At 44.3% G+C, this 27,230-nt stretch overlaps 2 protein-coding genes across 2 annotated transcripts in view; one reads left to right on the top strand and one right to left on the bottom strand.

The window, feature by feature from the left end:
- Positions 1-27,224, bottom strand: part of LOC131886961 (uncharacterized) — a 68,127-nt gene extending 40,903 nt beyond the window's left edge. Inside the window, exons 1-6 of the mRNA XM_059235438.1 lie at positions 25,250-27,224; positions 7,322-7,514; positions 4,154-4,220; positions 3,747-3,872; positions 2,796-3,152; positions 1,371-1,536 (exon numbers count right to left, since the gene is read on the bottom strand). Of these exons, the coding sequence (XP_059091421.1) occupies positions 1,371-1,536; positions 2,796-3,152; positions 3,747-3,872; positions 4,154-4,220; positions 7,322-7,514; positions 25,250-26,441 (2,101 nt within the window). The 5' untranslated portion in view covers positions 26,442-27,224. The remainder of the gene's footprint in view (positions 1-1,370; positions 1,537-2,795; positions 3,153-3,746; positions 3,873-4,153; positions 4,221-7,321; positions 7,515-25,249) is intronic.
- LOC131886966 (Na(+)/citrate cotransporter-like) overlaps positions 15,634-27,230 on the top strand; it is a 28,749-nt gene continuing 17,152 nt past the window's right edge. The window contains exon 1 of the mRNA XM_059235447.1: positions 15,634-15,951. Coding sequence (XP_059091430.1) covers positions 15,948-15,951 — 4 coding nt within the window. The 5' untranslated portion in view covers positions 15,634-15,947. The remainder of the gene's footprint in view (positions 15,952-27,230) is intronic.

Raw genomic sequence — 27,230 nt, 5'->3', positions numbered from 1 at the left:
TGGAAGTTAGAACGAGAAAAAATGCGCCACATAACTTGAGCGAGTTGTGCAAAATGGTGTTGGGGCTCTGTGCAAATGTGTATGTGTGTCGGGAATGAGTGTTGAAGTGTTATTGCGTGATGTTTCTGTTGCTTATCAGCGTTTGTCTATGCTTGTGTGTGAAGAAGAAACCATCGTGGAAGTCCGTTGTACCATCCAAATTCTTGAACGCACATCAATTAGTTGTACCAGTTAGAGTTTGAAAGTTGTCGAATGGTGTTGTTATATTGATGGGTCCTTACCTCTCCGGTTGCGCCTACATGAGACCCCATCACCGGTGGTGGGACTGCCCGCCTCCTCTTCCGGCATCTCAGGAATGGTATACACCTCTCCTGCTGCCATCGAGGATCTTCGCTCTTTGACCGGTCCCGAAAACGAGTCCAAGCGAGCCGCTGAGCTACTCGTGTGGGCGGTCCGGGACCCGGTGGGGAGGTCAAGTTGGGGCGAAACCGACACCGGGAAAGGTTCATCCTCGAGATGCGGAAGAGCCTTCACATGAGCAGTAGAGGAGGGAAGCTGGGACAGGACACCAACACCACTTTTGAGCGAATCTACTCGACTAGCATTAATATTAGCGTTTGATCGTGCATGCTGCCATTCAGATGGATCATATTCAATGCCAACATCATTATCATCAACAACGACGACAGGGACATCAGCATCAGCATCTCTCAATAATGTTTTTGTGTGACTATGATCTACTGGGTCGCCGCGCACTCGGCGGTGCCGTGGAGCCGGGAGATCCGGGCTCGAGTCACCCTGACTGGACTGGTGTCTTGTTGGGCGATTTCCGATTTTGTGATAGTGCTTGTGCGATGCAGATCGTTCATCGGTGTCCTCGTTTTCGTCTTCCCCATCCCAGTCCCCATCGCCACACTCATCGAAACTTTCCCCAAAAATCGACTCGAGATTGTCCTTGGATCTCTTTGACTTTGAAGTGGAAGCTTCAGTGTGTCCAATGGAGGCGCTATTCCGTCGAGTGGAGGTATGTGCTTGATCCCTCTGAAGAGGTGGAACTATCTCGGGTCCACAAGGACTAAACAGCTCTTCATCCCGGTCCAGGCCCGAGAGAAGTTCCAATTTGATCTTGTCATACTCATCCTCCAGGCTCTTCATCTTCTTGAGCGACACCTCCGGACTCCGACTCCCGGAGAGCGGGGAGGGATGCGGCTGATTTATTGGAGCCCAAGAAGACCCACCTGGATGGCTCGCACTAGGGTCTTGTGTACTAATCTCAATATGAGGTGGTGGCTGATGTGACATTCTACGATTTCTGGACACAACAGGCGAATACGGTCCATTCGGGAGCGAGGCTCTACGCTGATACTCACTTGGAGGGAACGGATCCGTTGGAAGGCTATTATCGAATGGTGGCAACGATGAATTCAGCATTGGCAGTAGAGATGACGACGAGGAGAAAGGAGGGAGTTGAGCATCGAAAAGGGGGAAAAGGTCCATATTGGAAGAGGAGAGGGGAGGGAAAGAGGAATCAAGGTCCTGAAAGAGAGAAAAATCGTAAACCATTAATACATAGACACGTCAATGACGACGAATAAATGCCGCTTAGTGGGTTCAGCTCGGACAAACCCAGGGAATTCTCCCATGGTCCAAGCCCAAGTAGTGTGTAGATCTGTTGCTGACCTCTGAACATATTGACTATTTGAGAACCGTGAAGTGGTAGTCTACCATAGAACCGTTGAATGGGGTTTCGAGTGGGGCTCACATGGTCTCACCGCCGTCGGGTTGTCTTTATCAAGAGAACAGAGAAATCTTTTCCGATTCAATGAGGCCAAGCCCACCTCATTTCTGATCCAATAATATTCTAACCCGTCTAACTCTTCTCCGGGTCTCAGAACAAGAGAAAACTTCCAAGGTCATGGAATCGGAAGAAAGGAATCTTTGCTACCATGGATTTCCTTTCGGCAAATATTCATCATTGGTTCCACTCACTTCATTATGACCAGAGGGTTTAAAGTCTTACTTGTTCCACAGATGTGTGTTCCATGCACTAATTTTCAACTACACGTGTATGAAAAGTCAGGCAATGCAACAGAGAGAACAAAAGGACAATTAATGTGGCCAACGAAATCTCGTCAAGTGCATTTTAGAAGCAGATCTCTTGAGATGGGATTCTCGATGCTGACAACAATGCATAACACTGACATGAACACGATTACGCTAGAATAACGCATCCAACTAGCACCACTGCACGTGCGCAATGCAGTTGCAAAGACAAAAATAAATAAATTTCGTCACGCTGTCCTCGGCCGTTGTATGACGGATGATCACAAAGAGATGACGGCTTGCAAGTTGTGAACCAGGCCATTCTGTTATTTGTGTAAGTATGGGCGAAATCTCTTGTTCAATGAAAGGCAGGCAGGATCATCCATCTGGTGACAACCGAACAAAGGTTCCCATCCACATGTTTGGGGTTTTGCACGGCTGCTCAATTGGCACATATTCCCCGGGATTGAGCCCAACCATTGATGATTACATTTTGGCTAAGGCTCCTGTCTGTATTGTTTAGATATCACACTTGTGTTTATTGTATGTACATGCATTTCTATGATTGAAAGACAAGTCTTCCTGTTGGTTAGTGAATATCTACGGAGTACACCAGCTAGTGTGAGGCTAATTGTGAGAATGGAAAGTGTTGCAGGCAACTCTATATCAAGTTTCTCCAGAGAAAGTGCAGAGACTTTCACTAAACTATCATCGAACACTAACGAGGGGTTGCACAACATCTAGATAATTACCAAGGGAGAGTTATTATTGGATGTGTTGTGGAATTTGTTTTCACTACGGTTGTTGTTGATGTTGATGATTGGGTTGTTGTGGCTTTTGGATCCACTGTCAAAGGTTGATTGTCCCATCAGCTGTTTGGGAAAGGTGGGAGAGGTGGACAGGCCAGGGTTTCCATCTGGTCCCTTGAGATGGCAGTCTTGAGACTCGGAACCCTGAGCCAAACTGGGACGGTCTAGACGAGGCCCGCGGCTTGCCGAGGAAGGCCCAGGCCCACTTGGGCGAGGGCCTCGCAACCGCGGGGATCGAGGTCCGCCTCCAGGGCGGTTCATGTTGGGTCTTAAACTAAAAGGTTGTGGGCGAGGTCCCTTCTGCAATGCAAAATGGCTTCAAATGCCTCTGAACGTCCCAATTTGTTTTCTTTTCACTACTTCAGGTCGACTACTTTGAAACGAACAATTACTTTCTAGCTTCTTTATATCATCCCCCCCAAAACAATTTTTGCTTTGGGGTTTTCTTCAATTGAGAAGGGGGGAGGGGGATGGGGGGTTGAATAATTTGTCTGAAACATATCACATTATGCTTTTCAAACTGGGCCTTCAGTTTGAACCTTATGTATTTCATGTCCGGAAGAAGTAAGTTTGCCAAATCTTGCACCTAAATTGAACAGGATGTTTTGCAAGCAAAATGCAATTTTCGTAGGAGGTCATATAAGAGTAACTGAAACGATGCTGAATTCAGATTGGTCACACACAAAATCGAAATCAAGATCATTCGAAAACGGGGTAGAATGGAATATCTGATGCTGAATTCTGGATACAAGACAAGATCTTGAAAATCCATGCAACGGACATTGATCGAACCAGCTGCCTGTTTTGTTTTCAGAATTAACGCGAGAAAATGACGGAGGATCAAAAGCTTACACAAAAACAAACCCAAACAATTGCGATGCATTTTGTACTTACGAGGGGAGGCAAGGACAGCTTCATGACCCCATTTTGAGGATGGTCGTTAAAAGATGGGTGTTGCTGATGATCTGGGAGTGGGCCGGAGTTCGTGGAATGTGGGGGTAGCATTTCGCCAGAAGACATCTGAAACCGGTGAGTCAGTGTTAATATACTTAATGCGGGATGTAACTTCAACTGGTCAAAGTCGATGCTGCTCTGGACATTAATTGGTTGGGAAAGTTGGGGTAATACCAAGCCCGAGTTCGGCTCTTGGGAGCTGCCTTGACCTTGTTCTCTTTAGTCTGGAAAGGTCTGCAATGTCGAATTGGCCATTAACATGATGTCAGGCTCAGAGCCTTCAAACGGGTGACTTCAAAGGCTTCCTTTTGTGTGGGCTTGAATATAAGTTGAAAGTGAATACTTACATCATTGATATGAGGGTTATTAGCACCTGAGTTTCCAACAAGATTGGTATCACTGTTCATGGGTCCCCTGAAAGAAAAGAGGGAGGTAAAATATAGAAGAAAGTCACCCGATACTCCAAACTCTTTGTGTGTGGGGGGGAGGGATCTCTCTGATGGAACCAATAAACATTCTTTCGCTGGGCTAACTTCAATTCAAAGACCTTTTAAAGTTCTTTGTTTTCCTTGTGGGAGAAAACTTTGGATCATCTCCCACATTTTGAAATTGCCTTTTCCCCACTCATCCAATCCATTTTGAGAACAGGGTTGCCTTGACCAGAACATTGTGCCAACATGCATTTTCCCACAGAAAATGAACAATTTTCGATAATTCAAAACCAATATTCCTCTCTTTGATGCATGATTGATATATTGAAAGCTTGTCTACCGATGTACATAAATCGTAATCATCACGGATGGGTATTTGTATTGCTGAATGAAGACACCTTTCCACCTTACATCAGGGTCACATGTCTCAATTCAAATTTTTGTAATCAAAAACATTCCGTTGTGATTAAGTGCACGTTTTCTTTAATCCCTCTCTAAATTTCATCTACGGTAGGCTTTCTATTAATAATATCCACAATATTATTGGTAACCTGTAGTGTCACAAAAGCATGATATCGTGCGACAGGACAGCTTCTAATAAATAAAAAAACAATCATTTGATCGTTCTATTTTTGTGCCTTCGAAGATCTTTATTCTTTACCTCCTCACCTTTAATTTACAAAGGAGTATCATGATAATTAGGATGGGGAAAATCTGCAAACTATGGCGTCGAGAATCAATTGACAAATGCTGACTTTCCGATACTCAAATGTTCATTTGAACCCTTGAAAAGTCTAGACTTTGGCAAAAAACGGGATTTAGTTAACCCTCTTGCATTTCCTTTCAACGTCACAATGCAGAATTTTTCCTTGTCCTTGACTATTTTCATTAAGGTTATGAGTCCAGTTATCTCCTTCAATATCTTCATTTTATGGTAAGGTGGTAATAATAGGCCTTGTCCATATTTCTTGCCTTTTTTTAAACAATTTGGTCCGCTTGAAATACCATTTTGATAAAAATCCATTATTTTTCCATCGATGGTTTTCTCAATCAGGTTAGTAGCCTCAGTGCATTGAGAGAGGGGCCGGTTTCTATAATGCTACCCTAGGTTCGATCCCTGGCTAGCCGAATTTAAGTTGCTTTGTGGTGTTTAAATCTTAACATGAGTGCCTGGTTTAACATCTTAAACCGGTGAACCTGCTATCAATCACAAACGTTATGTTAGAATTAATGATGGTTGTGATAACGGAGCGGGAACATCTCTTCATTGGGATGCCCATAATCAGATGGATACAGCTGCCATGTGACTCCTGAACAAACAAACAAACGCAGGTACATTAATAAGTACGTTCGTGGGTGGATGAAAAGGCCAAAGTACAAGGAAAATGCTATTAGCGACCCTGAGCAAACCTTATGAGTGGCATGCGGCCTTCAGATATTTGGCAAGTGTGCTGGCTTCATGCAGGGAGATTTTATATCCTCGGTTAAACTTCGTTTCAAAGAGATTCCAATCTTATCGTTTCACCTTGTCAGATATATCGGTCAGGTAGGAAAAAAGGAACAAGAACTGTAAAGGTCTACGATTTTGAGCGATTCGGGGCCCACGAGTGGCCGATATTTTCTTTTAAGTAGCTTGGGGCGAAAGCCTCCTTTCAAAGACGAGGATAGAAAAGTACATGCCACAGAGCAGGAAAAGCATTGATATTCAAATCATTTGGATTTTCCTTTTCCTCATAGGACATATATGCATAACTTTGCGACGAAATGTGAACAAAACAATGCAAGCTGTATGCTGTAGTGAAAATAAGTCTTCACAATGCCATGCTCACGAGTCATCTGTCACCTCATCAGGATTGAAGCCTCAAGCCATGACTTCAACCAGGAACTCCAATCCTAGACATTTGGCCCCATCCCATCTTTCTTGCTGGTCCAGCTTGCACTCTAAAGATGTCACTCCAATATTCAAAGAGAGGCACACCCACAGAGAGAGAACCAGGGCGGAAGAGCAGTCCCATTTGCGTCGTCTGCGTGTGAATTATAGATGAGGCGGCCAACAACAATGATCAGAAGACCTAAAGGACCGAGCCTCCCCAGATGGACCAGAAAAGGGCCTTGAGACAGTTGGATTGTCTTTGATAGGCCTCCTCCGCTTCCTTTTTTTTTCATCGGCTCCCTGGTCCTCTCTCTCCTCTCTCTCTTTCTGCTTATCTCTCAAAGACTGAGAGCGTTGAGAAGGCCAGACACCAGTGTGGATCAACGGATCGTTTAGCTTGCATTCCCAACATTCATAAAAGAGCGACAAAGTCATTTTCTCCCTCCCCTCACTTCCAGGGGTCCTTCCTCCCTCTTGGCTGAGCTTTGATTCTATCAGTAGCCAGATTGGGGACCAAATGGAACGGTTCCCTCTTACCTGGGACGAAGCCGTCTTGAATGAAAATGATGAAGCTTGTTTTTGTGGCTGGCTTGTAAACAGCCGGCCTTCTCAACTTTCTACAAAATTAACCCACTCAAGCGTAATGTTGCGTTAGATACCCTACGTACGAGGCTACAGTAGAGTTGGACTTGGTAGCAAGTTTTGTTCCTGGGATTCGTCCCACATCCCTTATAATGGAACTTGGAACAAATGAAGGTTGTGTGGTTACGTCATGCCACAGGGTTTCTCAGAGAGGGATCCGATTTCATTCAAATACTGCAGATTGTTGTGTAAAAAAGTACTTTGTCTTTTGCGTAGACCGACGTGCACGAAGAGGTCTCTTTCCATTTTGTTCGCCTATTATCGATCATCTCTACTTTAGCATCGTGCGTTTGAGGTAAGTACACAAGTACTGCACATGGAGCATTCCTTGTCCCTATGGAAGATACGGAACTCGGAATTCTAGGCAAGTCTATCCCCCTTTTATCTACTCTCAAGCTCAATTGTGTTATGGGATGGGATCTCTTGAGAGGAAGTATCTCTCTCTCGCAAAAAATACCTCAGGCTAGAAACTACTACAACTATGTAGACTCTCTGAGTGAGTCTGTTTCCATTCACCCTCTTGGATTGAGCTTGAATAGAACCTGTCTTTGACTTGGATGGATACTCACTGTTGATTGGGATTCATGCCGGATTGGTTGGGTTGAGACGACATGCCCTGAGGGAACCCCATGCTGCTACTACTATTATCACCAGGAACATCTGACATGGAATGAGGAGGAAGGCCCATTTGAAGTGGGCCCATGGAATTGGGGGGTCCGAATTCCGAGCCCGGCGGTCCGTTCTGATTCAGGAGAGGGCCACCTAGAAGTAATGAAACGACAGATGGTTAAAGGTCAAGCTGGCCTCTTTTTGCACACGGTTATGAACCTTTCATTCTATGTAAAGGGATCTCCTCCGATTCCCGAACTATGTAGAAGAAAGGTGAGTTCGATTTGGTTTGACTTGAAAGGTTACCATGACATTTGGCAAATTTTCATTGGAAGCGAGGAGCTGACTCTGAAGTCGAGGATTCGTTAGAAGGGCTTTGTCAGAGCTCAGGTGGAACCAACATTCTTTTGTTGGTGCTTTTTGTCAAAAGCCTCCAAAACAATATTCTGAATCTATGTATACGATGCTTCCTTTTTTGCTGCTTGCCGTCGGCCAGCTTTTGATGTTTTTTTTTTAATTTTGTAAATCTTCCCGCTCTATTTGGCTTAGGCATTAAACAATCTAGCAATTGACTTTTTTTAACCTTAGAACGACTTGGATCCTCAATAGCCCATGTTCGGCGGAGATTTTTGACTACTGGTGATCACAGGGACGAGGAATTGCTTTGCAAAATCTTTTTGTTTTCAAACCCCTTATATCATAGCGATTTTCTATCTTAAAGTGTTCATCCGAAATTCCCCCTCGGTGATGTCAGATCTCGTTATATTTAGATCCCTCAAAGTTGAATGGAGATCTCATAAATTTATGCCAGGGAGCAAACTTGAAAGGCTAAGTCAGCTGTGCTTGCCCTCCCGACCAAAACTTTGGCACGTCCAATCAAATTAATCATCCAATTGGGTTGCTTGTTGTCCAAAGTGAGCTTGCTTGCCTTGCCATTTCTCAATACTTTCTCGTACTTTTTGCAACTCTTTGGAAAATTGCAAGAAGACGACTTGCTCATCTTCCATAATCTCTCGTCACTCACCCCCAAAAGGGATCCATTACCATGGCTTGTGCCAAACATAAGCTCACGCGATACCATTCTGGATTTTCAGTCGAGCTTCATACTTGCAGATATCTCGCAATGGTTATTATCCGCACTGAATGCTCGAGCCCTCTACCTTTTAGAGGATTATCCCACTTTCGCGCCTGAATAAGATTTAGATAGATAAAATGACCCCCCTGAGAGGAGATAGTGCCTTGGATGGTTGGCGTATTGTTAATGGTATGTGTGTTTCAAAGCCCAATGTGAGCTGAGCCTGAATTAAAAAGCCACTTTTGTATTGAGGGCAAAGAAGCGAGAAATTAGATAGGAGAGCTCTTGGCAAAAAAGTGCCACTTCTTCTTTGCATTCTAGACATACGTTTAGTTTGACTCGAGGGACTTCCTTTTCCAGTGAGAAGCAGCCAAGTTAAGCGCAAAGGCTTGCCAACAAGATGGCACTCTCCGACAAATGCTCGGGAAGCTCGCTCAGATGCGTAGAATCAAACTGTAAAAAAAGTGTGAGCATTGAAAGATCAGCTTTTGTTTACCCAAGCAGCTTTCGAAAAGGTGTTCCTTGTACCTGTTTTGACAAATCCGGCTGAACTTGCCCTCGGAGAATACGTATCATGACTTTGAACTTTTGTTTTTTTTTCTTTTGGGGCGACATTTCGCTGATAGCGGGCTTTTTATGAATGAAGATCTCCTTTCATATGTCTGCTCATGAGATCTGAAGTTGAAGCTTGGCTTACTTAAGTCTAAATGTGTCTTTTAACCGGGAGAAAATGCTTTTGATTAACACTTGAGGAGAACACAAGAAAAAGTGCGAAATACATTTGATCAAAGGTCGAGTTTCAAGTTCGCTTAATCAGATCAAAGTAAAATAAAAAAAGTTGGTTCGTGGAACACTTTGAGCAAGAACAATTTCTTTTGCAAAATTCTACCACTGAAGCTGCACTATTTTTTGGTGCTTTATGGCTTGTAGAAACATGCCAGTGAAGGTTAAGCCACTCTTTTGAGTCTGCTGTTTGTATCCTGTTTTTTTTGTATCTTGTGAGGAATCTTTTTTATTAGCTCTCGAAAGGAACGAGCCCAAAAGTTTCGTGGTTGGTCCCCAGATTTGATTTACTACTAAGACACTGATGTCTCTCATAAAGACAGAGACTTCTCAATAGCTGTGCTCAAATTATATCCCGGGCTTGTTCATGGCACATCTCAAAAGCACTCCAAGATCTTTTAAGACCATGAGGGTGAGTTCTTTTCGTTCAAATAAGCTCAATCCCCCCAAACTTCTTCTCCTCTGTCATCTGTTTCTTGAGCAAGTCTTGGTATCTGGAGCAGACCACCCGCACAAGACAAAATATATATATATATACATTATATGCGACAAGAACACTGCAGTAGTTTTTGGTGGAACCAAGAACCAAAATTCAAAGAGAAGTCAGGCCGAGCAGAAACTCCGGGTAATAGAACAAGCAAGACGAAGGAACATATCGTATCTCATAAAATGTGATTCATGGCCAGTTTGATGTACGTTCTTTAGAGTGCAACTTGCCCAAAGCAATGACAAGTCATCGAGGTTAACTCATTTCAAAATGTACGGGTATGAGGAGACTTTTCTTTCTCAAATGGTGCGCATGTTCCATCCGTAGATTTGGTGGCAAAACGCACAGACCTTGTGAAAAATGAAGACAGCCTGGCCAATTGGAACTGAATTGCGGATCAGATAGCGCAGTGGGGATCCCTAATTTATTCAAGTGGAACGAACACCCGCGAAGAATATCTAAGAAATGCAAGCCTCTTAAATCAACAAGTGTATGCATTTAGGAAAGACTTGCTAGGTGAGGGCTGCCGACATATATGACTGTGCCAGACATTTTCGTGGAGGCCCGAAATGGTCACCTTCCCGTGTTCAGGATTTCAAGTTTTCTCCCACCACTTCCATGTGGCCTCTTGAACAATCTCGAGAAGTAGGACATCTGGCTACAATAAAACTTCGTCGCTCTTTGGGGAACTTCTTTGACAAAGAGTTTGGCCCGAAGGCAGGAGCGTGCATAGGCTCGCAATTCGCCAAGAGAAAGACGTCGAGATCATGAAAACAAACCTGAAATGGATCTGAGGGGCTCGCGGTTCATATTCGACATTTTTGCTCGAAGCCTCCTCCAAAGCAGCTTCAAGTTCGGAGAGTGAGTTTTGTTGTTGTTGTTGTTTTGCCAGATGATACTATTCTCTCTTCTCAGCTTGCGCTTCTTCCGTTTCACTATGTAGCTTTTACCCAATTTATCACTGTCATCCTGAAGAATAAGTCTGAGATGAAAGAGCTGAAGAGCGGGCAAAATACATAACAGATCCAGAGTCTCAATTCTGGTTTACGATCTGTTTGGGCCATGTTTCCGCCGGGGAGGAACAGTTTAAAACTTGAAGACATGACCCTAGGATATTCCGTTGAAGATCAGCTCAAGGCTGTGAGCCAAATTCGGGAATGTTTAATTATGGCGGTTCCAGATGGCTGAAAAGACAGCCTCCTCCTTCTCCTTACCCCTTGCTCTTTCTCTCAGTCCTGAGAATTTCTCAATTTGGAAAATGGAATCATACATTATTGACACTTTCATTTTCTCTCGGCTCTGATGGTTCCCTAATCCCTTCTCTTCTTCCTTCTTCCTATTATTGGCAGATTCCCGACCCTTTCAACTCCAATTGTCTATATACATAGTCTTGGCCCCCAACAAAATGAATGCCCTGTTTGCGTGATCTTCTTCCCATTAAGGGTCACCAGTTTCAGATTGGCAGCTGAAAATGAAAAAAAATCTCCACCCAAACCTCAGCTTTATTGATCTAATGGGCATGATCCAAGTCACGAAGGCGTTGAAAACATTCCGACCAATGGCTGCTGATCCATTATGAAGCATTATAGACAAGGAGGACCGTAACTGCTCGGCTAAGGGCACTTGGCATCACTGAACATTGTCTCCTCTGCAGCCAGGCATCTTTTGGTTTTGGGAGAGTAGGAGTAGAAAGAGAAGGGGGGGGGCGCAAGCTTTTTTTCCCGTTGAGGATCGAAAGAGAAGGAGAGAGTAGAGTATGAGGATAGGAGTAGCTTGGGCCACTAAAGCCCATGAGTTGGCAAGTCTCGATAACCAGCGACTGAATGTTGGCAAGCTGCGAGAAAATGATGTTTACTTGGAAAACCAAAGATGATTACACGGGCGTGTCTTATGGCCTTGTGCATATTGCAGCAGAAGCTATTGGCCTTCAAGGTCACAAGCAGTCCATGGAATAACGTTCGCAAGTCAGATTTTAGTTGTTTTTACCTCTTTTGTGATCCATCCGGTCGATGGGTGCACTTTCCGTGTCGATTGGTCTCATTCTGATATGTTTCAATGAGGAGAAAATGGTATGAGGACTTCATTGGGAATTTATTCCGACAGAATCCGTCCGCTCCGTTATGGAAACTTAAGGATCCTTTGCACGTACCACGGGCTCCGGTGAGCATACGAGACGCTTCCACAAGAATTGAACGGAGAAACAAGGGTTTCCAGGAGAAAAGCCTTTGGCATTTACTAGTTTCGCGTATCTAACCAAAACTCGGCACCAACCATCTCCTCAGAATCGAATTCAAGCCGATGGATGCTTGGATGGTTTTCACAAAATGCATTGGCCCCTTTCCCCTCTCCCATGGAAATTTGTTCAACATATCCTTTCGTGTCTACTAGTATTCTGAGTTGTGAGAGATGACAAGAAGGATCTTGCTCGTACGTGGATGTGATAAAGATATTGTTCCCATACATCCAGCCAAGTGGAACTATATAAAGTAGACGGGGTCATACACGCACTAGTGAGCGGATCTCTGGGCCAGTCCAGCCTTCCGAAAGTGAGACAGAGGTGACATTTCCTATCGATGTCATGTCCCCGCTTGTTCCATTCTCTTGGCGATCCATCATGAAAGGATTGAGGTCCTTTTCAACAATGTGCCATGTGCGCCATGCCACTACCACGCTCTCGAACAAGAAATGCCTCTTTCATGAAGACAGATCTACAGGGAGTTTAGTCCAGTGCCTTGGGGACAATTTCAACCAATGGATAATCGTCCTTGGAGCGCCCCTCAGACTCGTACAGGCTAGTGGAACCCCATTTGGTTTTCCTTCAGTGTTTCCTTCAGACGAAGAGAAACAAAAAAGAGAGAGAGGGGACGGATGAGCCCGCTCTACTCAGATCTTTCATTAGCATCCTGATGAAAATAAACACTCTTTGTACCAAGTATATGGTGTATATGGAAAAGAGCGAAGGTCATAAAAGCCAATACTCAACAAGGGCACACACACGCACACGCACATACTGTACTCCTCAGCAGTACCAACTAGCCTAACGTCTCTCTTTCTCTCGCTCTTCTCTCTGCACAAAGTAAGTAAGCTGGATTGTACTGAGCTGCGTAGTAGGGACTTGGTAAAAGTGGAATCCCTTTTGGTTCCCAATTTGAGGAAGATTTGTGCTTATAACGCAACTTTGGCTCCCGTTCAAAGAGAAAGGCAGAGGTTCGGGCAACAAAGATTCTTGACGATAAAGGATGGTTCGGCTAAGCATCCCTGAGACCTCGGGGTCATCTTCCCTAAACACAAGACCATAGAGGTTAGGACAGAGGAATATTTCCCTTTTTGGGAACTATTTCATCTCCTGGGTTTCAAAATAACTCGGGGTTGTTGCGGAGAGCATTTCCAATTTTGGCTTGTCTTGACCAATCAATCGTGAGAGCTTTGAAAGGGTTTTCTTTTTATGAGAAAACTTGGAAGTCAGTTAGAACCAACAAAGCTCAAAGATTTTGATCAGAATATTATTTAGAAAAATAACCTTGCCTCAACATACACCTTTTTTGGGTTACCTTGACATAGTTTGGCATTCTTGACGTCGGTCAGGAGATAAAATTGATGTGAAAATCAAGCAGTTTAAGGGCATTGGCCAGCCTCTCCGAAAATATTATTTTTTGTGTTCGTCTATTAATAAGCATCAAAGTAAAATGGGTTTCTGACAATGTTCTAGTAAAAGAGTCGAGCTCATGGATAATGAAGTAATGGGTTATTTTCCCATATCTCAGCGGTGAGCTGCAAATCCATTGGCCGTATTTGTGTCTGTCTTTCATACACCATGTACGGTCCATGAATTGAGCAGTGACCCATCAGTTTTCTGTTTTCCATTGAATGAGGTTGTGATGTGATTTCCTTTCACTTGGCCTTTCATCTTTCAAGGCCAAAAGGCTATTTCCTTCACTTCGTCGTCATCATCCTCTGCACCAAACGATGGAACAGAGAACAGAACAGGGAACAGAGCAGGGACACTGGGGAAGAGGGACACCCACCCACATAGAAGAAGAGGGAGGAAGAAGAGCCGGCCGTATAATTCTCATTCACCTCACTGACTTGCGAACAGATATCTGTTCCATGGAACCCAGGGCACACGTAGTAAGGGGATACCGTCCCCATCATGTAGGCGCCCACAATGAAGCCCTGATGCGAGAAACACACGCACCATGCCACAATGGAGACCACAGGACTTGTAAACACTGATTTGAAGTCTTTTCAAAACGGATTGGGCGTGAACCCAACTCCAATTTGGATCCCTAGGAACACTACGAGTGTGTGACAATGTAGCAAAAGCGAGCGTCATTGTTCTCGTTTTTTGTTGAAGCTCTCCAGCCATTTCCCGCCGTGCAAAACGTTAGGAAACTTTTCTGGATCGCGAGATCCCATAAAAGGCACCACGATGGAACATTAAGGAAAGGTTCACTTTTTACGCACTTTCTACTCATATATATCAATCCAAAGTGAAGATGCAATGTCCTCACGTCTTGAATTGGAGCAGACTTTTATTGTCTTTGCACTTCTGTGTTTTTCTGGGACTCAAATAAATTGGGCCAGATCGGACCCAAATCTGGGAAAGTGGGACCGTGACATTTCGCAAGAATGGTCCAATCTGGCGGAACAGTGCAATTCGTAAGCTTATTAGTGTTCCAAGAAGTAGGGACTTAGACGTAATCACAGTCACTTGCACTGCACATAGTTCTCTCGAATTGCACTCGGACCTCTTGGAATCAAATTATGGGTCTTTCAGATAAGAGGTTTGGAACGAATCAATAAGTCGAACTAGTTATATCGTGGTCTCCAATAATGATAGTAGTGTGCTACACAAAATACATGGATGGGCAACAATCAAAAGAAATGAAATAGTACATACAAAAATGTCCAAACCAACGAAAAGTTCGTCTACCATTTGGTCTCTGACCCGTCCGAACCTTCTTCGGGAGTAAACTGATCTCCATACCAGATCCTTGTCTGCGCATAAAATGCATATGTAGATGTTCTGGAGAAAATAACAATAGAACGGTATTCTCGTCCATCGGCATAAAACAATTACGTCTTGTATTGTATTCTAGAGTCACCAGGATCATCCGTTACTATCTGGAACACCTTCGCTTCATTGGCTCCTTCTGACTCGTTCAAAAAAGGATGAAAATCAGAACTTGGATCTAAAACCTCGGAGGATGGTGGTTCCTTGCCAAGAGGTTAAGGTGGAAACCATTTTTCTCTGGCCTGGATAACAAATGCCCGTGTTTTCGAAGCCTCACTTGCATCTTATGGGCCCCATAAAATCGTCATAAAATGCTAACATGACCCAGATGTGTTTTCCAACTCTCTGAGAGGAAATGGCGAACCTGGATTGGTTCAAATTCATACTTAGAGGATCGTGGCAAAAAGAACGTGGAAGTTGTCTAGCTTTCGGGTTCTGTATAATTGTTTTGAAAATAGACGAGAAGACTGGGTTGGCCCTCTTGGGACTTTCACCTCCCAAGTTTAGATACAAAGCCTAACTTTGTTGAAGAGTTTTGGCATTGGCAAAAAGCCCACACACTTAAGTCAAAATTGGAAAGCTTTCCGGAGCATGCTCAAGAGTCTTTGGGCAGACGTGATTCTTCAACGCACCTTGATGTGAAGAGCGCAATTTGCCAAGCTATTTGTCATCCCAAAGCGAACCAACCAGCATTAGTTCATTTATTTCCGGATTGTCCCCGATGAACACAATGTTTCCCTCCTCTCAAAAAGCTTATTCATATTTTGAGCTTGAAGCGCATAAAGACCAGTTTCGAAACAATTTTCGACTTTTCGACAGAATACAGCCTATTTATTCTCGGACAAAAGTAACTTGAGAGCCCTATTGAGCAATCCCTTTTGCAATTTGATTTGAAGAAAGGGGAAAGAGTTCAACCACAAAACTACAGTAGTTCTAATTGAAGGACTGCAAGAGAAAGAAGTGGGAAAAAATAAGAAGACCAATCCCTCTAATCGCAATCCAATCTCATTGATATGGGAAGCAATTCAATTCGTCAGGGAAGTGCAAAGGTCCATGGCGAATGGCACCTCTGAGAGATTCTTCACCCAAGTGTTTTTGGCTCGCTCCCAAGGCTTCTTTTCCACCGTGGACCTTGCAACAAAAGTTAAGAGAAGAAGAAACCGCTTTAAGGCACCATAACTTGAAACACGGAATACATTTGCTTGCGTGTTGGTTAGTCGTCTCCGGATGGGTGAGTGGGTTTCGTCTTTTCCATTCACGTACTACAGATTGTGGAAAAGACCTTTCTCCCTTGCAAGACCTGGCTAAGAGGGCCTTCATAGAACGAGTTAGCGACCCATATGCTCGGAAATGCATTTGTTTTTATATACGAAACATTTTCCTCCTTTTCGTTTGACATCTTGCCCAAAGAGTCACTGCATTGGAAACAAATTTTCTAGATATTACGTATCGAGTCAATTTCAAACTCTTTTGAAGCGTACCAGGCCACAAAGAGCATTTTCTGGAAAACTTTTCGGCACTCTCAATCAGACCGCGATATTGATCATGAGGGTTTGGAGAGAATTTTGGCCAATTTGTGATGGACCCTTGGGAACCAAACAATCACAAAAAAACGAAAAGATCCTTGAGAGTAGGAGAAGAACTGGAAGAAATAGAAGGAAATTGCAGTCTAAAGGGATCGCATTCCCCTAATAAAAACGCCTAATTTTATTACACCTACCGCTTAGGCTTCCTCTCACAGATACTAAGGAGTATTTAATTGGCAGGTGATTTATCAAATTGGCAGGCCCGACCTTGTTCAACGGGAAGCGCCTTCCCATTCTCAGCAATCGACCAACAACACGTTCGATGATTATGCTTCATTCCTCGTTCCTCGTACGTGTGGGTGGGTGAGTGGATTGGTGGGTGTCCCTACATTTTCTCATTGCACGAAAAGAGTCGTTTACATGGACACAGAAAGACAGCGTAGACGTAGACAAAAGTGGTTCTCGATCTTGCTTTTCCTTAGGCGAAGGTCCCAAATCTTCGGCTATAAGCAATAACATTCACCAATTCAACCAGTCAGCCCGAGCGAAGGAAGGCCATCGAGGAAAAAGGCCGGCCGGCCGGTCGGCCGTCCGTGCGGCCCGGCCACTCACGACATTAAAGAACTACTGCTGCTCCAAGTAAAGAGAAACGGGGGAAAGGGAAGAGCACTACGACGGCCTTCTTTGACAGGGATAGTCAACCTGACCTTGAAGTGTACTCCATTCTGGCTATTGCCATATACCTAGGGACGTGCAGACTTTGTTTTTCATGCGCATGATTATGAATCAAATAGAAGGTGGGCGCACTACTTGCATCCGAAAATGTTTCATATCCCTTCCCCATCTGAAGTCAAAGGCTGTTTTGATTAGGGGAGGAAGGGGTTATTCCTGGGTTTCCGAGACTCCGCATCCCCTTAATGATATCTATTTTCTCACTTCCGTCCCTTTGAAGAAAAACAAACGTCTTAAAATGGCTTTTTGCTGATCTGGTTCAAGACCACCAAGTCAAGACAAAGAGGGGGAAAAGCACAAGTCGAGGTTAGCCTGGATTTGGATACAGCCAATCTGGCATTTCACGAGGTTGTTGTTATGGAAGAGATTAGGCGTCCTTCAAAGGATTTGGTTCGCCAAGAGGGGGATTTACTGTCCGGAGGACTTGGACGACCACCTTTCAAGGTACGTTACAACATGCCAAGCTTGGTAATGATCTTTTGGACCCAAGTTTTTTTGTACAAGGCGGTGGAGTGTAACAATGAAGCAAGTCAGCAGAATCTATAATTTAAGCACCAAACAAGCAAACAAACCCATCAGAAGAGCCCCTCGAGCACAAGTACTCCACGGCAATAGCATAGTCTTATTTCTACCTCCCACCGTGTGTCCGTTATTAGGAGAGTATGTATATCAAGTATTCAGCAACAAATACGTAGTCTGGAGTCCATGGATCGCGGATCCTTCCTGCTCCCCCTCCCATTGCTCAAACGTGTGTTTACATGCTCTTTGTAATCAACACCTTGAAGGCAAATAGACATCAATGACATCGAAGCAGCACTCGACAACTCAGCCTGTCTGCCTACCTACCTCTCTCTCTCTCTCTCTCTCTCTCTCTCTCTCTCTCTCTCTCTCTCTCTCTCTCTCTCTCTTTCCTAACCTGGATATGGGTGTCTTGGCAAGCGTACAATGTGCGGCAAAGTTATTAGGAACTTTGTTTACCATGATGTGTTAGTGTTTCCAAGTGCCAGAGATGTCGATTGCTTCCATCTTCGAAATATCCTCCATGTCATGGATTGTACTGTTTGTAGGTATAGTAACAGTAGGGTGTGCACTGTATAGTACAAAGTACCGGAAGTTTGGTGGGTGCATCGCCCCGGATAGAAATTTGGTTGCGGGCCTTCCCGCTTGGTTGGGCTCGGCTCGCTCAAGCGAGGCTGTATGACCAATAATTGAGGGGCTAGATTGTCTTCTGTGGTGTTGACTGGGGCTGTCTATTTGCGTTTGACCAGCTGTGATCGGACCTGCCGCCAGCTTTTCTCCAAAAGGGCCTTCACTTTTACTCCATTCAGTCTGCAGTTCCGTGTTTTTTTTTCACAGCTCGTCACACGATATCGTGCATGTCCCTTTGGATAATCATCTGATCATCATTTAACGACGAAGGTTTAGGATTCGCTTGGTGCGTAAGGTGTGAAACGACCTCTTTAGAGGTCCAATTGTTTTCACTCACCGAATGCCTGGAAGAGGTCCTTGCCTCAACTAGTTAGTTACTGAAGAAAGACATTTGTATTGCTTTATAGCAGGTCCGCACCAATAACCAAAAAGGCCAGGAAGAGAAAAGGTTTTCCAAACCAGGTGGACTTGGAGGCAAATAAAGATAAAATGGAGCACGGGAAATTAAGAGGGGGAGAGAAACACCCATTAAGGTAGAGAGACCTTAAGACGTAACATTGTTCCAGTATCAAAAGATTTGGCCTGCAATGAAGGTAGCATGACGGTCTCGTTCTGGTGACTAGCCAAGAGGACCTAATATTTAGCATGTGCCTACCTTTAACGACCGAAAATATATGGGATGGTGTAGCTTCCTCCCAATATCGAGTGTCATTTTTGCTTGTGGCAGCTCCAAAGTTGTGAGAAAACGTGTGGAATGCGTTTCAACTATGTAGATCGCTTCTGGAGTTCACGGACCAGGGGGGCTCATGAATAGTATCTGCTCCAGATGAAGGGTAATGATTTTCAAGTTAGAGCGTACTTGTGAATTAATGGATAAACTTCGCACCCATAGTGCTTGATAAATGGATCTACGAATCGGAAGTGGTTCCCCTTTATTTATCAGTCTGTTCAACACGTGTACCGAAATGAACAGATCTACGTCGTAGTAGTGTTCATACCGTATACAACAAGTATCGGTGAAATAGCTTCATTAATAAACCGTGACTATCTCGTCTGCGAGGAGCGAGTTTGCTCTACGAGCAAGACTAATGTTGTTTATGTTGTTGCCTATATGTGGAGGTAATCAAGGGCATCCGGAAAAGCATGCAAATATGCTGTATCAGCATCATCTCCATGTTCCTCCAAAGAAGCTCCACCACAAGCTGCTGTACATGGTGCTACAAAGATCCACAATGGATCCACGACTACCGTGAACAGATAGCGACAGTACGGACAAAGAGGGACCGGACGAGAGGGCTCCCCCGAGACGACCCAGTCCCATAGTATACACAAAACGAGGTCGTTTTCAGATTATTCAACGAAGCATTCAGGGTCACTTTTCACAAACCTCCCTGGCAGATTGGTCCAGTGAAAAGGACTTGCCTTCCCGCGTTTCCTTGACGAGAGACTCGGAATCCAGGAAGTTGGTGTCTCCTGAAAAGTTGGGACCGTTGCGAGAAACATGTTCCTGGTGTATGTTTGCTTTACTATCTAAATGATAATATATGTACGCAACAAGGTTGTAAACCGACTCTCGATAGTGGCTGGACACGTGGAACGATCTCGTGTGGTCGTTGCTTTTGGATTTGTTTTTGTTATTCCAGACCATTGGCCATCCGCCATGATAGGAGAAAACGAGCTAAGACAGCGAGCGCATCGTGTAATTTGGCCTTTGAGGATTGGCAATGCTGGCCATGATGAAAGATCCTCTGCCTGATGATCAAGGGCCATTGTTTGACTAAGGCGTATACATTTCAAGTGTTCACCGGGCCCCTTCTTGCGTCTCGTTTGTTGTCCTCAAATGGTGTTGTGCCGTAGTAAAGCGTACTCCACAATAATGCATGTGAACCAATGCCATGCTTGGGAACTTGAACGTTCTGGCTCAACTCAAGAGTCAGCTGATTCTTTCCTTTCGTCGCTCTCCTCGCTTGTCAAGTTTGTCCATATAACACAAATGTGGACTTACGTAGTATATAGCTTGGGCAAAAAATGGACCGGAGGGTCTCTAATTCAAAATGCTCTGTTCTTCGAGGGTTTAATGCTGAAGCATGCATGTTGTCTTATATTATAGCACTTTCATTTCGAGAAGACGCCGAAAAGTGTCTTCCGAATATTTTGACATACATAATACCCTTCTCAAGCACCCATAGCCGTGTTTATTATCAAAGCAATCTGTCGATCAATACTATTGTGTGACTACGATTAAGAGACTTCCAAAGAAAGGTCAGCAGTAGTAGTGGCTTGCATATCTATAACCTAACAACAAGAAGAAACAAATACGTACAAGACTCTTGAAAGTGTTTTCACGAGAATATGTGACAAATCGGTTTGGTGCTCCGGAATATGATTACCTGGCTTCCTTGTACTCAGAGTTCCATAATTTGTTAGCAAACTCGAGTGCTGGCCCAAGAAGGGTTCCATTAATAATTGAGAGTGGGTCCAATGATGGAAAGATCCAGGTTGCTCATCGGTGAAAAGGGCACAAAGAAGGCGTGCATTTCATTTAAGCTTCCTACTTCAATGGCTCAGCTCGAAATCGAGATAAATGTTCCTGGTTTTCCTTCATTTCTCCGGAGAAATCATCATCCTGAATGTGATGAGAAGGGAGGCCTCTCATTCTTTCAATTTGAGACCACACCGCCCACTAAAATGGAGCAGTTGGCTCACTCTCCCTCTCTCGTCAATGGCGCTTTTGGAACAATCCATCTAAAAGTAATTGGAACAGGTTCATCTGTCCCACCTTAATTAGTAATACTAAGAAGGAGCAACGAACAATGTCATCACAACATGGTTTGTAAACAGGATGATGCTCACTGATATCTTTGTCCAAATTATAATATACGGCTGAATCAGGAGGGCCAATCCGACGAATTTGAGGTCGGTTGGTCATGTTTTGATTTAAGTAGAAATGCGCCATTTCGTGGAGAGCGCTGAATATTGGAATAGAGTAAATCTTGCGTCAACAATTCTCACTCGTGCATGTTGTCGTTTTTGGATGTGAGAAACGCCAAAGAGATTCAAGTTTTCGACCTATTTCGAATGAAAGTTGGTTTGTTCGGGCGTAATAATGCAACTCTGAGGAGACAATGTCAGAACCTAATACCATCGGTCTTGATCTAATTTCTGTACTGTTGTGGAGTTAGTGGAAAAATGACTGATGGAAAGGGTTTTTTTGGGCATCAATCACATTATCTTCCATATATGATAATGGTTTTTCGATTATCGGCTCTAAATTTTTAGCGAAAAGTAAACTTGGTTGCCTCTTTTTATTACCACGGTTTTATAACCAATCTTTGGTTATGAATACCATTAAGTTCCCCGGGGATCGTAAAAAATAATCAATGCAAATTAAAACAACTACTTTCCAATAATTCAAAACATCAATCCATGATATCTGACGCATTTCAAAATGCGAGTCTTGAATGTCAAAGCTAAGTCGAGGATAACAATCTACTATCTACCAAATAATGCATAAATTGCTTCTGTTGAACACGTTCTGATTATAGAAGAACATGAAGTAGTAGCCTGGTCATGGCTCAATTCATTGTTATTTCATCCATCCTATATTCATTCAATCACAACCATCCATGTGGTAAATAAGGAAAGCGAAAGCTGATTCCATACATCGTGTTCCCCATGCCGATTCCAAAAAGTGCTGAGCGGACATTGTGATGGTTCGTTTTGATCTGGTAGTGACTTGGTCGTACTCGTGTGAAGTGCGTTTGGACACATGCAATTTTTTGGCAAGGTCCTTGAATGTATGTATTTCAGAATATCAAAAGAAAGTCACTTTCTTCTAACATAGTCTCTTTGTAAGAAAGAGGAAAACGAGGGAAACATTTGTGTGCTTGATGAAACTTAATGGATGATGTCAGTGCTGAAAACTCACATCAGTGCTGACAGCGCCTTCATTGAGAAACACATTGATTTGGAATGGTTCATTCGTTCATGCATAATGCAAGTTCTCTGATTCACGCCATCAATGTCAGGAAATCGAGCTAACTTGACTTATTGATGATCATGTATGGAAGAAGGCCTTGGAGCCAACTCAAGCGAGCATTGAAGAAAGCAGACCATCGATCCGATTGTAGGATGTAGTCTAAAGGGTAAGGCCAAACGTCACGCCTTTGCTTTACGTTTGGAAAATGTTGGAAATCGAGAATGTGCAATAAGCCTTTTTCAAGTTCTTAACCACGACGAGGACAGAATCTGATTTTAAAATCACCAAGAACCGCATTTTATTCAAATGCCCCGCTTTTTAGCACTTGATTTTGGTTTAGAACTGGGTCGAGGTGCGAAAATCTCCGTTTGAGATCATGAAAAAGATGTTGGCCAAGATTTATTGGGAGGAAGGGACTACGATTTCCCACTATCAAAAGTCTTGTTCACATAGCCTGTTAAAGAGATCCCCGTTTAAATGTGTTTCGTCTCCTTAATGATACCAGTTGGTGGGATTCAATTATCCAAGTCAACTTGCCATTTATATACAGCCAATGCCACGTGTAATCTAAATGGAGTTTCTTCCCACAAATCTTGTCAAGGACCACCTCTCTAGAGAGGACTCTCCTTTGTAACATTTCCTACTAATCACCTTATGGAACATTAACGATCAAAGAGGACGAAAAAACCGCCGTTAGTGGATGCTGAATGTTGGTTCACTCAAACGGTCACCATTGCTTCTTGGCTCGAAGTTCTCCCTTCAATTCCCAGTTAAGTCAGCTTCTCCATATTTTCAAAGTCTTGGCTCCAAACCTAAGGCTTAGAAGGTTTGTAGACGTCAATCTGTTTCCTTGATCTGAGTTCAAATCGGTCTAGAACTACAGTCGGCCCCTCAGATTGAGGTCTCTGTAAAGCTGCATGGTAAAAAAGGGGCGAGAGGTTTCTTTATCAGCTTCATCACTTCGGACTTGGTTTTCGAGGCCAAAGGCTTTTTGTGGGACCAAGGTTCCAGGTTGGTCAGAACATGGCTGAGACTTGACACCTTGACTTGAAATCCTTGTTTGTCTTCAGAGTAATGCTTGTAGGTGAATCGTTACGGGAGTTTTAGTTAGTTATGTGATGGCGATGTTTCGTTTCATGTTGTTCCATTTTGTAGCTCATTAAGCCAAGTTCTCGCTTATCCAACCACTCAAGGGCTTTTCTCATTCATGCGTGCGGCACAAGCAAAAATTTCCATTTTCAAGTTTTCCTCTGGCGAGTGACAAATGAGCACAATTTATTTAGCTCGCCCGCTCGAGAGTGCTCTGTTTACAACTTTTGGTTCCAAGTGTTCCAAAAGCTTTAAGCCTGACCAAAGAAGTAGCCAAATACCACCTTCAGAGAGGCCTTGCTCCCTTCATTTGCATGTCTAATTTAGAATCGAGGAACTTGGGTTTTGGTCTCAGAGTTTAGTTCGTGGTTGAGCCAGAGGGACAGGTTATGAAGGCTGGGGAGCTTTCGTATGAGAGTAATTGAAATAGCTTGCCACGACCATCTTTTGAGAGCCGGGAATGAACATGAACCACTGGAATATAGACAGGGATGTTTGGGTCTAGAATTGACATTTTGAAAGCGAGTGAACGTGTTGCATTTTCCTACAAGTTAGGCTAAACTCGGGTCATTGTAATTACATGCTTCAATTTGTATCTTAATCGAACAAATAGATCAAAAGTGATGCCCTTTAAAAACCTTACTACTTAAATCTTCACAGAATGAATGGGCTAGCTCTTTTGTGGTAGTTGATTACCAGAAGAGGGCTAAATCATTCATTCATATTGTACACTTTTACCTATCTTGCTTTGACAGGACATTACATTTGATGCAGCCGTTTGATCGAGCTGATCGAGCTGAACAAGTCATTGCAATCAATGATCTGGGGCCAGTTTCACCCGAAATAAAACACATTGCATTCATTCGCTTTTAAAATGAAAATTGTGGACCCAAGCATCTCCGTCCATATTACAGTAGTTCATAGAAAGAATAGTGAATTGTGAAGTGCTTCAGAATTGCGGGGTATTACCCTCTCGAATTCTAGGATCTAAAAGCACGGTAATGATGGGGTTGATGTAGCAATTGTTGCCTGCTACTGGTTTCGGCGTGAAACGCCCGATATAAAGATTCGGTCAAATGTCACCTTCGTATGCACAACTAGCTGGGAAGCTTTTGGAGTGACATTTGCAACGCGTTTGCCAAGCCATGCCATGAGATGTTCCAAATGCCATTATCTGGCTTCCTCTTGGCGAGAATTATGAATTAATGATCAAACTTGCTTCCAAGTGCAAAACTAACGTGCTTAGACGAGATCCACTTTTGGAGAGGATAGCGAGGAGGGATGAGATTTAGGAAAAAATCATTTTCAAAGTTTCCGTTTTACCAGATAAAAGCGCTTGATCCTCTGTGTCCATTGTCATTTTATGTGGTTCCACTAGAATGGAAGAAGAAGCTCAATTGTTTCCATTGTTGCAAGATACCCTCCACAGATAGTCACCAATCTCTCTTGGTGTATGAGGATAGAGCCAGTCAATGCATTTATGGTTCTTTTGAAGAAACTTGCTCGTTGGTACGCACTTGGGCAACCAGCCCAAAACCATATTTATTGGGGAACGACTAACGCGAAGAGCTTGGCATTCTTAGACCATCGAGTAAGTCGTTCACATCGCTAGGCAACTTTAAAGTAAGAGCCAATGAAAAGTTTTCTCGAGGAAATAATCCAAGTACCAAGACAACTTTCCGTCGGCGACAAGTCTTCACTTCAATTAAGGCCAATGAAGCAAGGTGATGGTCGCACGGAAAACTGACATGACTGTCCTTGAAAGAAACTAGTTCGAACTCTTCGCTCACAGCTCGTCAAAATTATGCCCTGTAACTAGGCCAGACAGCACGCAACCTTACTAAAAGTGTGTGAAAAGATGAATATGAAGTACGACTTCGGCACCTGAGTTTGAAGTCGGTCATTTGTCATTGGGGGCAGTCAGGTGGGCATGGAGCCTTGTTATGGCATATTTAAGTAGCGGGGAGGGAGTCCATGGTATGTCAATAGATGACAAATGATGAAAGCAAGTCAAAAGAGGGAAAGTACTTTACAAACAATGAAGTTGAGCTTACCTGACATGGAATCTCCCATATCAACTGGAGGACCGCCCATTGGCCGTGGGCCCCGCAGTAGGCCTGAGGGACTCAATCCCGGTCTTGAACCCGGGCCCATCATGCCTGGCCGAGGACCTCTCATTCTAGGGCCCCCGGGGCGCATACCACGTGGACCCATGGGACCACCAGGACCTATTGAGCCACCAGGGCCCATGGGGCCATTGGGGCCCATTGGACCGCGGGGACCCATCTGGGGTCGCATCCCACGAGGACCACGTGGTCCCGGACTGGATGGAAATGGAGGACCTGACCCGGGGGGGCCCTGATTAGGACCCATAGGGCCCTGGTTGGGACCCATATGTCCCTGGTTAGGACCCATGGGGCCTTGGTTAGGACCCATAGGCCCTTGGTTAGAACCCATTGAGCCCTGGTTAGGACCCATTGGGCCTCCCATTGGACCACTCACTGACACTCCTGGTTGATTCGGTGGACCCTGATGTGGCATAGGGCCACCATGGTTGGTTTGAGGCTGTTCCAGTTGGTTTTGTGCATGATGTTGGGACTGTTGGGGAGGTGGAGCTTGATTCACAGAGTGTGGTTGATTTTGGGTAATATTTTGGGATTGATGAGGTGATGGAACATGTTGCGGTTGTTGTTGTTGGGGCTGCTGTTGTTGAGTTTGTTGCTGCATTTGCTGTTGAGGGGGTTGCTGTTGTTGCTGTTGCATTTGCTGAGGCGGTGATGGTTGATGTTGTGGCTGCTGCGGTTGTTGTGGTTGGGGTTGTGTTTGAGCTTGTTGAGGCGGGGTTGTGTGCCTTTGCATCGGAGGCTGTTGTTGTTGCTGTTGTGGCTGCTGCTGTTGCTGTGGCACGGGCGGACGAGGTTGCACCTGCTGTTGCGGAGCTGGAGATTGCATTTGTGGACCTTGTTGCATTTGTGGCGCCTGGGGCCGTGGTGCTTGTTGCATAGGTGCCTGCGGCCTGGGAGCAGCAGCTCTTTGCACAGGAGCAACCGGTCGGGCAGCAGGTGGTTGCCCCGCAGCTGGTGGCTCACCAGCCACAGCCGCCACCTGAGCAGTGGCAGTTTCAGCTGCTTTAGCTGCAGTATCCACAGCCTTTTCTGCGACCTTGGCTGCCTCACTGGCTGCATTTGTGGCAGCGCTGACCGCCTTGTTGGCAAAGCTCGAGATCGACCCGAATCCAAACGGCATCTTGATTACAATACCATGGGTTCAGGGATTGATCAAGATCTTTGTTCACTGAGGACACTGGGCTAGTCAACCAGATGCCCTATGAGAGAAGAGTTCCAACTGGACACAGAGTCACGCCTAGGTATTTGCGGTAGGCTCTTCAGCATGATGCCGACTTCCCATTACAAAACCTAGTACTGTTGAAATGACTGGTTAGGGCGTCAAAACAATTTGGCGACACTTTATTTGAACTTTACATGGCTTGTTAACACTGCGCTGGTTTGATCCATTTTAAAACGTGCCACTTCACCAAGTGATCCTTCTCACTAAGTACTCGCATGTTGTCACTTTCACAAGATGGCCGTAACGCTGACCGTAAAGGGAGCTGTCGAACTAGGAATAACAATAACGAACGTCGTGCTTTCATTTTCTTCGTCTTCTTCGTAATATGATCATTTTAAGGGAGCAAAGAGAGAGTATCATGAGATTTAATGAGATGATGCGATGGTGATATTGATATTGAGAAGAAATTGTTAAGGACAAGGATGAGCATGAATGGAGGAGAAATCCTAAAAGCTGCGGCAAACTTGGAATTCACTAAAAAACACCCGGGGCTCGAACAACAGTAGCAACTAGTAGCGGTCCCTGATTCTCTGACAACAATAACTTAACACACTGGGACAATACTTGGAGTCGAACTTGGGAGAATGAGAGATGAATTCAAGAAACACTTCAACAATAACTAGCTTCTTTTTTCTCGTCGTCCTGCCGCCGTGCGTCTTCTTGGGATTCTTCTTGGAACTAACCACT

This window comes from Tigriopus californicus, chromosome 9, assembly GCF_007210705.1.
Source record: "Tigriopus californicus strain San Diego chromosome 9, Tcal_SD_v2.1, whole genome shotgun sequence".
NCBI classification, from domain to species: domain Eukaryota; kingdom Metazoa; phylum Arthropoda; class Copepoda; order Harpacticoida; family Harpacticidae; genus Tigriopus; species Tigriopus californicus.
Note: the sequence above shows the minus strand (reverse complement) of the source record. Positions and strands in the feature narration are given on the sequence as shown.